The following is a 15977-nucleotide window of genomic DNA, read 5'->3' on the forward strand; positions in this document are numbered from 1 at the left end:
TTCTTCCTGCAATCAATAAACAGAATAAGAATCAGAATCAGGTTTATTATCCCCGGCATGTGTCAGCAAGACCACCGGCTCCTTGGACTCTGACATTGAGTAAGAGGTTGTTGTTGTGGCACCACTCAGCCAGATTTTCAGTCTAGGATTGGTGCAGAAAGAGGGCTTGCCTCCAGGTTCATATTTATTTCATTCACCCAAATTGTAATTTCCACTCCTGTGAATTAAAGTAACCCTTAACTGAATGTGGCCCACTGTTAATGCCAGGAAAATGGAGTAAGTGGATCACAGAAAACAAACTGTGCAGTGTTTGCCCTCGAGAGTAAGCGTCCATGTTTTTTAGAAGTGGAACCGTACTCTCCGGTACCATTATCTTCCACCAGCTCCACCGCTGAAGTTTTGGTTGGATAACTCTTTGCTTGCAACCTCTCCCTTGACCTTACTATCATGGGTAACTCTATCAGGAGCTAAATGTTTGATGGTATCGCTCAGGAACTCACAGATCTCCCCATAAAGGCAAGGTGAAAAATCCTCAGAGAGGTCTTTACGGTACGGATCAAGACTGTAAATCCTTTCCAGTTTTTCACTCTCGCTTGTTCTAGATGTAGTGTTATCAGAAAGTGTAAAACATTGGGGAAGCTAGAAAGCAAAACAGCTGATGTTTTTGATTTTCCAATGATTAGGAGTGAAATTAAACCACGAATTCCCCAAACTTGTTGTGGTGGATTTTAGGTTGATTTATTGTGTCATTCTATTACCTGACTGCAATGAGACTCTGTTGAAACATAACCTTTCTTCAGATGTTATCTGGACTTTGATTGTGACTTTTGAACAGGGCATATTTGAACAGAAATTTACCAATGATCTGAGCTAAGTGGTTCCAAAACATTCCACTCTTCTGGATTTCAAAGTTCACCAGGTGAAGCACTGTTGTCGGGTAAGTGCAAAATTAAAGTTATAAGCTATGGTTTCATTAATAGGATTAAAATCAAGATTGTTGGTCTGGTGTTGTTGCTGCTGCTGCCTTGAGCTTCTGGAGTGGTGAGGGGTAAAAATTAGTGGAAGACTTACGAAGACTGAGGAAGCTGAAAATGCATTTCACATTGTGTTTTTGCTGTGTTTCACTACACCCTGGCCTCTGTCTGCTTTCCTTCCAGTCCTGATGAATGGTCTGAACCTGAAATGTCCATTGCTGCACAGGAGAATGAGGAGAGATTTGACTGAGGCGTGCAAAATTAAGAGGGGTATAGACAGGGTTGATGCAAGCAGACGTTTTTTCATCGAGTTTGGGTGAAACAAGAACCAGAGGCCATAAGTTAACCCTTACATACTGTTTGGGTCAAATTTGACATTTGACAGCAGTAAAAACAGCCTAAATGCCATTTTATTAGCCGAAATTTGATGACTTTTCCTAAAGTGACCCAAAATGCGCAAAAATGAAAATATTTAAAAATGTTATTTTTTTGTACAAGTGCTACAAATTTTTGTATATTGAGGCTGTTCCGGGTCAAATTTGACCTGTGTCTATTGAAATGGATTTTAGATCTCTGAAACATTAAGGATTAATCACTCATTTATTAATGTCAGATAGGCCATTTATACATTCTAAATAGATCTGTGGTTCAAAATTTGGTATAGACACTTGCTATGAGGGGATTCTTGGGTCGGGTCAAAATTGACCCAGACCATACTGTGAAGTACGTAAGGGTGAAGGATGAATGGTGATGATTTAAGGGGAATCTGTGGTGGAATTTCTTCACTCAGAGGGTGGAGTGAATGTGGAGTGCATTGCCAGAGGAAGTAGTGGCTGTAGATTTGATTTCAACATTTAAGAGACGTTTTGATAGGTACATGGATGGTGGGGGGGGGGGGTGGTGGTGGTATGCAGAGCTATGGTCCAGGTGTGGGTCGATGGGACTAGGCTGAATAATAGTTTGGCATGGACTAGATAGGCCGAAAAAGCCTGTTTCTGTGCTGTAGCGTTCTATGATTCTGTGGTGCCTGATCTGCTGAGTTTCTCCTGCATTTTGTGTGTGTTAAGTCTGATCTAAATCGCCTTCTAGGATTCCCACCAACTTAGATTGCCCAGTGGAAAGTCGGCGCGATGGAGACCGTGATGCATGGAAAGCAGGCAATGATGTGGGATGGGTGGTCAGGAAGAGATCATGGGAAAGTTAGAGGAGGAGGCAGGGAGAAAGCAGGTTGGGGAACCTGGGGGAAAGGGATCAAGGCTGGGGGTGCCAAGGAAGGCAGATCCTTTGCAGGGGGCAGGTTGGAAGCCCTGGGGCAAGAGAGAGATGAGTCAGAGCGGGAGGCTGTGGGTCCTGGACAAGGGAGATTATGGCTCAGGAGAAGGTTGGAGGTCAGGAGAGAGAGCACATGGGTCAGTGAGAGCAGAGATTGTGAGACCAGGGGACACTCAGCAGAAGGATCGGGGTTTGAGCAGTGTGGTGTGAGGGGGAATGATTATTACAGATCATTGTGAGGTTTAGGTTGATCAGTGAGAGGGTGTGATCAGTGAGGCTGCCTTTTGTATGGACGGGTATTGGGACAGGGTGAACTCATGGGGGGGGGGGGGATAATCTGAGTTTTAGATTACACTTGCCTATCATTACATGTGTAATTTTCTACCATTGTTTCATGTTGAAGGCCTGAATTGTATATCTGATTACTCAGGACATGGTGATTAGGTTATCAGAGGAAAAGTTGAGCAGCTTTAATTTCCTGGGTGTAATGGTTGACTATAAAATAAATTATTGATTTCTTGTAAGACACCGGCAGAGTATTGCTAACCCTAAATCGTTAATTCTGTCTCTATGTGGTTGTTGTCCTGAGCTGCTAAGCATTTTAATATTTTCCTGGAAAATGATATAATAGGGTCTTTTAAGAGATACTTAGATAGAAACATGGAGCTTAGAAAAATAGAGGGCTGTGCGGTAGGGAAACTCTTGGTCGTTTCTAGAGTAGGTTACATGGTCAGCACAGCACTGTGAGCCAACGGGCCTGTAATTTCTATGTTTCTATGTGCACCTCATTCTTAGAGTGAGGTTATGAATACGTACAACAATATAACAGCGTAATTTTCAAGCATCCTCAAAGTCAAAGGTTCTGAAACTCTGGTGCACATTCTCACACCAAACACAAGATATTTCTAAAGCAACACACACAAAATGCTGGAGGAACTCATTAAGTCAGGCAGCATCTATGGAAATGAATAAACAGTCAATATTTTGGGCCAAGACCCTTCTTCAGGATTGAAATGAAAAGGGGAAGGTACCAGAATTAAAAGTTGGAGGGAAGGGGAAGAGTGGAAGGGGAAGGAGAGTAGCTGGAAGGTGATAGGTGAAACCAAGTGGGTGGGATAGGTAAAGGGCTGGAGAGGAGAGTGGACCACAAGAGAAAGGGAAGGAGGAGAGGACCCAGGGGGAGGTGATAGGCAAGCGAGAAGAACTAAAACTCCAGAGTGGGGAATAGAAGCAGTGGGGAGTGGGAGGGAAAACATTAACTGGTGATGGAGAAGAGGGTAACATCCAGCAGACACTGATCCATGACAGATTTGTGGATGCCACACCTTGTGGGGGAAGAACGATGGGGTTGGAGTGAAGATTGTAGGAGATGGTCAAACAAAAATCCCAGGACCCTTCGTCAGGACTCGGTCTCTTGGTCTTGGCCTGAAACGTTGACTGCTCCTTTCAATGGATGCTGCCCGACCTGCTGAGTTCACCCAGCTTGTTTGTACGTGTTGATTTGACCACAGCATCTGCAGTGTACTTTGTGTTTAAAAATGCCTGGAAATGGTTTTACAATAGTTATTTATTTTATATATCCTTATTGTAACTTAGAGTCTTAACCACTACACTACCTTGCCACCTCAATGATGGACTGTTGGACTGATTAATTAACATCTTAGGGATTAAAATATAAAACTTAAATTGATGTGCACATATAGGCAGGTAGTAAGTCTGGAAATTTGAATACAATAATGCCAAGTTTGGGAACCTCTGCTCTAAGCAAACTAATGAATACAAATCATTCAAATGTCTGGTGATATCTTTGACCACTTTGCATATATACTGTATGTAATCTGTTGTCATACCATTAAATATGGCTTGAAATTAAACAGGCAGTCATTTACCATTCATTGCATCTCTGACATTGATCCTTTCATTTCCGATGCTGATTCCATGCAGTGGAAGTTTCGAGGAAGATATTGAATAACTGGCAGAATGAGCTCGTGGAAGGCAATGGATAAAGAGGTCGGTACATTTATTCCTATATTTTTAATCTCAGGAAAGAAAAAAATCTATTTACTCAAGTGCATTTCACTGCTTCTGTTATTACTAACAATGAAGCATTTCTTGTCAATTAATTGTTACACAGAATGGTCCTTCTAGGATCCACGATTTATTTATTTATTGAGAAACCACGTGGAGTAGACTCTTCTGGCCCTTTGAGCTGCCCCACTAATTTAACTCGAGCCTAATCGTGGGACAATTTATAATAACCAATTAACCTTCCAACTGGTCCGTCTTTGGACTGTGGGAGGAAACCAGAGCACCCGGAGGAATTTGATGTGGTCGCGGGGTGAGTGTACAAACTCCTTACAGGCAGCGGCAGGAATATTGTGAAGCATTGTGTTAACCACTGCGCCACTGTGCCGCCCCAAATGGAAATGCCTCAATAACATTAAATGCCAACAAAACCCAATATGGTTAGAAACTGTAATGTAAGCATTGTTGTGAAGGGAAGTGTTGAACAAGTGTAGTTAGCACTGCTTTCGAGTTGTATGGGGGCATTGCTTTATCAGGAACATTATCTCAAGTTTCTGTGATTTCATCATGCTGAGCTGTGTCTAATTTAGGGCAGAATTCTGCAGATTTTGAGCGCAGATACATACGTATCTTATGTCAGGATGTTTTGGAACTCCTTGTCCCTTATCCCACATAAGAAGTGGTCAGGTTGAATAAACAAAAGTTAAATATAAAACAGGAAACTTGAGATCCAGCCTGCTCTGTGAGTAGTATTTACGTGACGAAAATAGCAACAAGTATCAGTGAACCAAAAGCACTCGGCATTTTGAAAATGTAACAAGTTTGAAAAGGCAGATTTGTCAGGACCACTGCTATTTCAATGCTCCCTCCAGTGGCCACGAAAACAATATAACTAGCAATCCAACTTACTTTATTGTACTTCTTCTTGGACAGGGTTGACTTCGAATATAGAACAAATCGGCACATGTTCTGAGTCATCCTCCAGCTGTTTGATTCCACTCTGATTTGGGGGTTTCGAGCTGGTAGATGAGGCCAACATGGGAGCTTCAGATTCTTCCCAGTGGATCAGGAAGCTGGGTTGCTGGTGATCCACCGCTAAGACATAATTTTCACGTGCTGCTGATGTTCTCAACAGCATCCAAAACACTGTCCTTCCAGGTGAAGCGACACTCCTCATGCGAGTCTGTATCCAGTTCTCCTGATGTGGCCTCAGTGAGAACCAACGTAAAATGGGGGACCACTTTGTTGAGCACCATCGCACCACCTGTGACAAGCAGGATTTCCCAGTGGCCAAATATTTTAATTTCAATTCCCATTCCCATTCTGACAAGTCGGTTCATGGCCTCCTCTACTGCCTCGATGAGGTCACACTCAAATTGGAGAAGCAACACCTCATATTCCGTCTAGGTAACCGCCAACCTGACGGCATGAACACTGATTTCTCTAACTTTCGATAATGTCTTCCCCCTCTCTATTTCCATTCTCCATTCGGGCTTCTCTCTTACTTCTTCTCACCTCCCTTGCGTGTCCCTACTCCTCCTCCCCTTTCTCCCATGATCCACTCTCCTCTCCTATCAAATTCATTTTTCTTCAGCCCTTTACCTTTTCCACATCACCTCCCAGCTCCTCACTTCAACTCATTTCCCCCACCCACGCTTGGCTTCACCCATAACCTTCTAGCTTGTACTCCTTCCTCTCCCCCTCAGCTTCTTCCCCCTTCCTTTCCAGTCATGGTGAAGAAACTTGCCTTGAAACGTTGAATTTTTATTCCTTTCCATAGATCAGGGGTTCCTAACCTGGAGTCCATGGTATAAAAAGGTTTGGGAACCCCTGTGTGAATGTTGTCTGACCTGCTGAGTTCCTCCAGCACTTTGTATGTGTTGCTCCTTCTTCAGTTTGCCTAGGCACAGCCCAGAGATTCCTGTGAATTTTTGAGAAAGTTCCCCTTCCTCGAGTAAAAATTTTGAGCATATCCTTGAATCTTTTTCTCTGTTCACCTGATAGCTTCTTTCTATAACTGAGCTTGGAAGAAAGTTTTGTAAGTCTGGTGTCATTACATGACCCTCCCTCACAATGCTGACCACTCAGGCCTCAGTACAGGGGATTTTGGCATGGGAGAGGATTCTGCTGTGGGCTCACTTACTCTTCCAGTGAACTTGGAAGATTTTACAGAAGTAGTAGTGGTGGTATTTTTCCCAGTGCTTGAGGGGCTGGCACAATAGCCAGTGCCGGTGACCCAGGTTCAATTCCCGTTGCTGTCTGGAAGGAGTTTTTACATTTTCCCCATGACTGCGTGGGCTCCCTCTGCATTTTCCATTTTCCTTCCACATTCCAAAGGCGTATAAGTGGCCACGTGGGTCCGGTTAGGCCAGAAGGGCGAGTCACCGTGCTGTAACTGAATAAAAATACAGTTCTTGCTGTATGCAATCTAGAAACACAAAGGAGTACAGAGATCACTGCTGTCCAGTAGACCACAGGTTTTGTGCCAGGTGCTAAGTCTTGATTTTCCAATACTACTTTCCTCAATCAACTAAAGGATGTACTGGTAGATTTAAGGCGATGTTGAGATTGTAGTTAGTTTCTTGGCAACCTGCTCCACAGCTGATCTACCCCCACTGCGTGGGAACAGGAACATGATGATCAGCGCTAGGCCCCGATAGCATAGCAACAATCCTAGAAATAATCCATCATCAATTACTTAGGTTCATTTCCTTTGAAGGAAATGTCTTAAGGATGCCTTTATGCTCAAATGGAAATTTAATGCTTTCTAAATTTGTGATCTACCAGCATCCATCCATATTTCATGAGGACTAAAATGAAATTATGGACTCCACATAATCTCCTTTACATCTGTTTTACAGCGCCAGGATAGAGCCATGTTGATAAACGAAGTGCACTTGTGGTTCCTACACTTGGATCTCAAATTTCTGTGTTAATTTCTTTTTTTAATTTTACTTATGAATTATAGTTGGACTGGTGATTTGGTTCATATGGATGAAATAATCATGGGATCGAGATCAGGCCTGTGTAAATGATAACAAAATAACTGCATTTTCATTGAGTCCAATAATCCAAATCAGGTGAAAATGGTTTGACTGTCTGATGTGCTTAGTTAACTTGAGAACGTGCAATAACTGTATTTGTTAACATTTCTTTGATGTAGGAGCTAGAAAGACAGTACTCTCCCACTTGCTGGTCGCACCGTATGGACAGGACTACAGTAATAGAATCCCACCTCAAAGAAATTACTGAAGGTTAGCTGTGCGATGGGTATATACAGCAAACAATTACGTTTTTGTAACATAAATGTTTTGTTACATTGGATGAACTCTATTCTACATTAAGACCTGTAACATCTGATCAGCTGCATTTGGTATACAAGTGCTTAGTGACAAGCCACCAGAACGGCTGAAGAATAGCAGCAAATGGTAGACAACAGCAAATTAATCTCAAGATAGTACCCAGTGAACTGTTGTTTAAACCCTTCGATGGATAGATCCAAGCCCACCCAAGTTCTTCCGAATAAATCAGCTTCTCTTATCAATTCCTTTATGACTGATCCAGCAATTTTTGAAATTTGGCATTTTCTACACCCCAATGACAAAGAGTTTTCATACTTTTCTCATGTTTATCACAATTACTCAAGAATTGATTACTTTTTCATTGATCACTGTTTTCTTACAGATGTCATTGATTGTAAATATGACTCTATTACCATTTCTGATCATGCACCTTTGAAGTTATCTATTAAGATAATGGACTAATTTACTAATGTTAAATCTTGGAGGTTTAACTCTATTTTATTGCAGGACTCAGACTTTGTTAATTTTATCAAACAACAAATTGATTTGTTTTTCTCAACAAATTCTACAGCAGAGATCTCTAGTGGAATTTTATGGGACACTTTTAAAGCCTTTATTCGTGGGCAGATTATTTTATACTCTGCTGGAGTTAGGAAACGAACTAATTCTAAAATATTAACATTGGTTGATAAAATCAAAGCAATTGATAAGATTTATTCAGTGACTCCTAGCAAAGAACTCTATAAAGAAAGAGTGGAACTCCAAATGGAACATAATTTGTTATTATCCTCTTCGATTGAAAATCTAGAAAAGCTAGAACTCAGTTTTATGTGTATGGAGATAAGTCTGGTAAATTATTGGCTAATCAATTGAAAACTGCTTCGGCTAAACGACAGATTACTAGGATTCGTAAACAAGATGGTACTCTAACAATCGACCATAAAGAGATAAATAAAGCCTTTCAAGATTTTTATAATTCCTTATATCAATCAGAATTTGCTGAGGATTCTTCTATAATAAATGAATTTTTAAGGAAATTGAATATTCCAAAATTAACAGTAGAGGATAATGTATTCTTAGATAAATATTTTTAAATATTTTTAGATTTTTAGATAAACTGAAATAAAAAAGGCTATTTTTTCAATGAATTCCGGTAAAGCTTCTGGTCCAGATAGTTATTCTGCAGAATTTTTAAAATCTTTTTCCTCTATACTTTCTCCTTGGCTTTGTAAAATTTTAAAGATGCATTAATTATAGGCAAATTGCCACAATCTTTTTATGAAGCTTCTATTTCTTTAATTCTTAAAAAAGATAAAGACCCTATTGAGTGTGCATCCTATTGGCCTATATCCTTGCTGAACACGGATTTTAAGATTTTTAGTAAAATTTTGGCTACTAGATTAGAAAATATATTACCTCGAATCATTTCTGAAGATCAGACTGGATTTATTAAAAATGGCTATTCATCTTTTAACATTAGAAAATTAATAAATATTATTTACACTTCCTCACCCAAAATAGCAGAATGTGTCATTTCTTTAGATGCTGAAAAAACATTTGATAGAGTTGAATGGCCATATTTATTTAATACAATGCAGCATTTTAATTTCAGTTCAAAATTTATATCATGGATTAAATTAATATACCATAAACCCTTGGCTTCGGTTTTTACCAATAATCAAAGATCTCCTTTTTTTCAGTTATTCTGTGGTACAATAACTTATGTCCTTTAAGTCCTTTACTATTTGACATCGCTCTAGAACCTTTGGCTATAGCTATTCGTGAATCACCTAATATTTTTGGTATTACTCGTGGGGAGGGGACGTATAAGTTATCATTATATGCTGACGATTTGTTACTATACATATCTGACCCAGAAAGATCTATTCCTGCTATTTTGTCTTTGTTTGCTCAGTTTAGTAACTTTTCTGGTTATAAATTGAATTTTAACAAGAGTGAACTATTTCCATTAAATATGCAAGTTTCAATTTATAAACGTTTACCATTTAAGGTTGTTACAGATTATTTTACTTATTTAGGTATTAAAATTACTAAAAAACACAAAGATTTATTTAAAGCTAACTTTTTACCCTTAATTGACCAGATTAAGCAACTTGCTACCAGGTGGTCTCCACTATCTTTGTCATTGGTTGGTAGAATTAATGCTATTAAGATGATGGTATTACCCAAATTCTTATTTTTATTTCAAGCATTACCAATTTTTATCCCTAAATCTTTTTTTGATATTATTGACTCCAAAATATCTTCTTATCTTTGGCAGAATAAAAATCCTAGACTAAGCAAAAAATATTTACAGAAGCCTAAGAAGGAAGGTGGTTTGGCTTTGCCAAACTTGAGATTTTATTATTGGGCAGTTAATATACAATATTTAATATTTTGGACACAAGAATTGACTCCAGCTGCCTGCCCACAATGGGTAAATTTGGAATGTAAATCTGTACAAGACTTTTTGTTGTTTTCAATCTTAGGATCTTCACTTCCTTTTCCTTTATCTAAATTGAATAAACATATAACTAATCTTATAGTCAAATACACATTGCGAATCTGGTTTCAATTTCATAAATTTTTTGGTTTGAATAAGTTTATTCTATCATGCCCTATAGTATCCAATTATTTTTTTTGGCCTTCCTTTATGGATCAAACATTTTTTTTTATGGAAAACAAAAGGTATAACATGTCTTCGTGATTTGTTTTTAGATGATAGCGTTATGTCCTTTGAACAGTTATCTAATAAATATAATTGACCTAAAACTCATTTTTTTTAGATATTTGCAAGTTAGAAATTTTTTGTATAATGAGTTAGTCTTTTCCGAAACTAGGTCCATTGGACATTACGGAAAGAATTTTAGCTCTGAGTCCTTGTCAAAAGGGTTTAGTAGCTGTAATTAAAAATATGATTATGAATATACAGTCAGATGTATCAGAAAAAATTAAGAAGGAATGGGAAGAAGAACTTCATTGTCATATCCATTGAACATTGGGAGAAAATGTTACTATTAGTTAATTCGTCCTCTATTTGTGCTAAACATGCTCTAATACAATTTAAGGTTGTACATAGAGCTCATATGTCTCATAAACTTGCTCGATTTTATTCTTATGTTAATACAACCTGTGACACATGTCATTCTGATGTTGCCTCATTGACCCATATGTTTTGGTCTTGCCCTTGTTTACAAAGTTACTGGAAAGATATTTTCAGTATTATTTCAAGAGTTCTGAATATTAATATCCAACTGCATCCTTTTACTGCAATATTTGGTTTACCAATGGTGGATAATAGTTGTCTATCCTCTTCATCTTGACGAATGATTGCATTTGTTACACTAATGGCTAGAAGATCTATTCTATTGAATTGGAAAGAAATTAATCATCCAACTGTATTTCAGTGGTTTTCTCAAACCATTTCTTGTTTGAGCTTAGAAAAAATTAGAAGTGTTGTTTTTGACCCTTCAGTTAAATTTGAAGAAACTTGGAGACCATTTATTCAACATTTTCATATGAGTTAAATTGTCTTTTCCTAAACCTTAATTATATTATCCTTAATTATTTGGATGGGGGTTCGGAGTTATTGGCACTACTGTATATGTACTTAACATTATTCAATGACCCATGTTAGTGTTTTTTTTTCTCTCTTTTTTTTCTGGGGTCTTTTTTTTCTTTTTATTTCTTTGTTCATCAATGTTATGAGTTTGGGAGGTTATATATTTTTATTATTATATATCTGAATGTCTATTTAAACTATTAATTATGTACTCTCAAACACTTTGTATTCATGTTTCATTTCTGTTTGTTTAAAATTAATAAAAAGATTTTAAAAGAAAGAAAGTACCCAGTGACATATAAGCCCTTTGATAATAAATTTACCTTGACTTGCTTTGACTTTAACTTTGAGAAAGAATTTATGTCGTTCAAAGTTCAAAGGAAATTTATTAACAAAGTTATCTACACGTGTTACCATATACAACCCTGAGATTCACTTTCTTGTGGGCACACTCAACAAATCTAAAGAATAGTAAACATGACAGATCAATGAAAGATCAACTAGAACACAGAAGACAACAAACTGTGCAAATGCAAATATAAATAAATAGCAAAAATTATCTAGAACATGAGATGAGGAGTCCTTGAAAGTGGGAAAGTGGGAAGTGGTAGTGGGAACATTTCAATAATGGGGCAAGTGAAGTTGAGTAAAGTTATCCCCTCCAGTTCAAGAGCCTGATGGTTGAGGAGTAATCACTGTTTTTGTACTGGTGGTAGGAGTGTGATTTGTCATTTCTGCTCTTATTTTGCAGAGACTGATATTGATGTTGTAACTTTTCAATTTTTAACAACATGAGATTCTGCAGATGCTGGAAATAGAGCAACACACACACACACACACTGTAATGCTGTATTCTCTCCCCTACCACCATCTTCTTATTCTCATTTCTTCCCCCTTCTTTTCCAGTCCTGATGAAGAGCCTCACTATTTAACCCTATTTATTATTCTCCATAGATGCTGCCTGACCTGCTGAGTTCCTCCAGCACTTTGTGTGTGTTGCTCTCAATTTTCAACAAACAAGATTTGAACATATTTAATTGTTTCTGGGATGTAGGTAATGTTGCTTGTTTGTTATAGGTGGTCATTTAAGAAACAACTAAAACATGGGGATGGTCAACATTTGCACATTGGCTGGTGCATCCTGTATGTAAATGGGACATAGGCTGTTGTATAAGTTAATAATATGTTATGCCCTTTCTTAGGAATAATTTTGCTGGCCTGGAACCCAACCAATAAAGGTGGAGACCAAGCCAATCTGAATGAGTCCAGGATAGTTTTGATATTGTCGTCACTGACTAACTAGACTCTGAAAATTCACACTCGACCCTCAACTGCACTTTATTTTACTCGTGCACAAGGAGAACAGTATGGTCCCTGTCACCACACTGTTCTGAAGTCTGAACAGAGAAATGCCATTTTTATGCAGAATTGACTGGCAATTACCATTTGGTAAACTGTGTATGTTTGAATTCCTTACTTTCCAGTTCAATAATCATTCATAATCATCATCATCATTATGCACTGTGTCATATGATGGTCTTCCATTTGTCTTTAATCTGAGAAGTTCTAATAAACTCTTCAAAACTTTTGCCTGTCAATCCCTTGAATGTCATGAGCTGTCAACCGCACCTTTTTCTTCCAACACTTTGTCCCGTCACTGCAAGATGTTCGAGCTTCTCTTTCCTCAGTACAGTACCTGTCCCAGAAATTACAGCTGCCGTTTCCTGATTGATGGTATCAGCTCTAATCTTATTCCAGCTTTTCACAACACTTCCTCAATAGAGATGCTAAAAGTCATTGAAACTTTGAAGTGAGTAAAATTGTCCCTTAGTTGGCGTGTGTTCCTTAAATTCTTCCAGAACATTCTTCTCTCGTGTCCAGACTCCTGCTGTGCAAAGGGAACTTCCTACTGGATCACCGACAAGTGGTAAGGATGGGCTCCCTCACCTTAGTCCCTCTGATCCTGAACACAGGTGCCCCTCAGGGTTGTGTTCTAAGTCTCCTTCTCTACTCCTTTTACATCCATGACTGTACTGCCACACACAGCTCCAACTGCTGATCAAATTCGCAGATGATACGACTTCGATTGGCCTTATTTCTAGCGTAATGAGACACCTTACAGAGGAGAGGCTGACACCCTGACACAGTGGTGCCAGGATAGCTACCTGTCCTTCAATGTCCCAAAAATACAACAGAGCTGATTGTGGATTACAGGAGGAACGGAGACTGGCTCACCCTGATCAAGATCAATGGGTCCGCAGTTGAGAGGGTGAGTAGTTTCAAGTTCCTCAGTATACACATCACCGAAGATCTTGCCTGGACAGGCTGTGTGGCCATTAGACTTTTAAATTCACGTGTCTGTACGTTGCAATGGAGTCATAAGGCAAAGATTTTTACTCCCTCACATTGTGGGATGGATGAAAGGTTTAAATAAATTAAAAAAAAATTCTATGCCCTTTAAAGGCCTTTCTTACCTGGGCTGTCTGCCCTATATCTGCAATCTATCCCTGCCTTGCTGCAATTTCTATGATATCACCTGATAAACAGAGGAGCCAGGATTTTGTAGGTTAGAGGTGACTACCTTCAGCTCTTTGCCAGACTTTGAGATAAATCAAAATTTACCTTGGATTGATCATCCCATTGGAAATTTTCATTTACGAGCCTTATCCCTAACAAACCCTGCTCATTGGAAGATCAACTAATAATCAATCACTTACTTTTGGAAAGGACCCTCTGGTAGGTAAATCTGATAGATTCCCTCCCATAGAACGTAGAGTGTAAAAGAATACCGCTAGGGAAAGGAGCAGCCTACTGGAACCAATCTAATGAAGGAACTAAGTTTCTCCAACAACATTCATGGATGCTTGTTTGCTGACGTTGGACTACATTGTGACTGCAGTCCCTCAGTATATCTGGACATTTTTAATGAACTATGCACCCCCAGGGCTCGCTGTTCTTGTATTATTTTAGAACAGTATCCACTAAATTCTATCGCTTCTTGCCATTCTTCCATCCAAACTGTAACATTTCACATCCTTCAGCGTGTAATTTCATCTGTTACTTATCTGCACACTTCACCAACCTGCCTTTATATCGTTGGAAGTCTTTTCCTATCCTCCTGAGTGATGTGTGACCTGCAAATCTCAGAAACTGTTTCCAGCACATGCAAATACAACTCACTAAAGGACACATACTCCATCACTCTATACTTAGATAGGCAGAGGTCATGATGCCCAAGTTTGGGGACTCTGCTGTGCACTTCCCTGCAGTCCGAAGAGCACCCTTTCACTAAATATTGTTTATTATTATTATTTAACTTTGATCAAATCTGAGCAGCATGTCAGCGTAGTGGTTAGCACAATACTTTACAGTACCAGCAACCTGGGTTCAATTCCCGCCGCTCTCCGTGAGGTTTGTACGTTCTCCCTGTAACCGCGTGGGTTTCCCCTGGGTGCTCCAGTTTCCTCCCACAGTCCAAAGATGTACCAACTGGTAGGTTAATTGGTCTTTGTAAATTGTTCCATGATCAGGCTAGGGTTAAATTGGAGGGGGGGGGGGTTTGCTGGGCAACTGGAAGGGCCTGTTCTGCACTGTCTCTCAATACATGAAAAATATAGAACATAGAAAATTGTATCTTAGTGCTCATTAAAAGCAGCAGGGTTCTTAAAAGAGAATTAGTGTAACAATAGATTGTTTTCTCTTAACATTTAGGCACCATTAAAGGTCGCAAAGAAGCTCAAACTAAGTTAGATGAAGCCTATGGACAAGAGGATTGTGAAAAATTAGATATTTATCTACCTCCAAACCCAGCAACAGGTTTGTAGAACAACATATTCCAGTAATGCAGCTTTAGCATAATGCTGAGTTATTCAGGATACTTGCTGCTGTTTTCTGATTCAAGATTCAAGGTTGTTTATTGTCAATCAGTACCACAAGTGTAAAAGGGATGGAAATGATTATTGCTGCAGGTCTAAAGCAACATAAAGAACACAATAAGACATATAATAAATGCAACACAATACAAGGAAATCTGCAGATGCCAGAAATCCAAAGCCTCAATAAATACAAATACACAAGATAAACTTTTTTTACATAGACTGATTGTACACACAGTACACAACAAGACGGCAGGTACAGGAGTGCCTGTTCATCAGGTGACTCTGAACAGGGTGAGTGGGGTCCTTCATGATATTGCTGGCCTTTTTTCCAGTACCTTTATGTGTGTATATGTCCTTGATGGCAGATAGGCTGGTGCTGGGGATGCATTGGGCAGTTTTGGCCACCTGTTGTAGAGCTCTCTAGTCCACTGCAGTTCTTGGTGCATAGAGATAAAAGGCCTGGAAAAATGGGCCTCTAACTCTAATTTCCTTTTAATATTGCAGCTTCGGCTCTGCTCATCTACTTTCACGGGGGGTATTGGCAGATGCTGAGGTGAGTTCTGAAAGACAGTGCTGCATTTGTATATACACAGTCTCATCCATCTGCTCAGTCAGTGCCAATGTTCTGTATGTGTGGTGAACTACATTATACCTGTCTGGACATGCCCCCCTGCTGACTGCTCCTGTGGCTCCTCCCACAAACCCCTGTATAAAGGCAATTGGAGGCACTGCTCCTCCCTCAGTCTCCAGGATGATGCATGGTGGTCTCTTGCTGCTGATAGTGCTTTCTCTTCCAGCTAATAAAATTGATGCAGTATGTCCCCTCTCAGGCTGGAGGAGCAACACCTCATATCGTGTCCGGGTAGCCTCCAACCTGATGACATGAACATTGATTTCTCTCACTTCTAGTAACTCAACCCTCCCTCATCCATTCCCAATTCTGACTCCACTCTTAACTTTTCTC

At 39.3% G+C, this 15977-nt stretch overlaps 1 protein-coding gene across 1 annotated transcript in view; it reads left to right on the forward strand.

The window, feature by feature from the left end:
- afmid (arylformamidase) overlaps window positions 1-15977 on the forward strand; it is a 42020-nt gene continuing 26043 nt past the window's right edge. The window contains exons 1-5 of the mRNA XM_059948412.1: window positions 1-937; window positions 4191-4256; window positions 7435-7525; window positions 14847-14951; window positions 15518-15566. Of these exons, the coding sequence (XP_059804395.1) occupies window positions 4227-4256; window positions 7435-7525; window positions 14847-14951; window positions 15518-15566 (275 nt within the window). The 5' untranslated portion in view covers window positions 1-937; window positions 4191-4226. The remainder of the gene's footprint in view (window positions 938-4190; window positions 4257-7434; window positions 7526-14846; window positions 14952-15517; window positions 15567-15977) is intronic.

Source organism: Hypanus sabinus, chromosome 23 (genome assembly GCF_030144855.1).
Source record: "Hypanus sabinus isolate sHypSab1 chromosome 23, sHypSab1.hap1, whole genome shotgun sequence".
Lineage (NCBI taxonomy): Eukaryota > Metazoa > Chordata > Chondrichthyes > Myliobatiformes > Dasyatidae > Hypanus > Hypanus sabinus.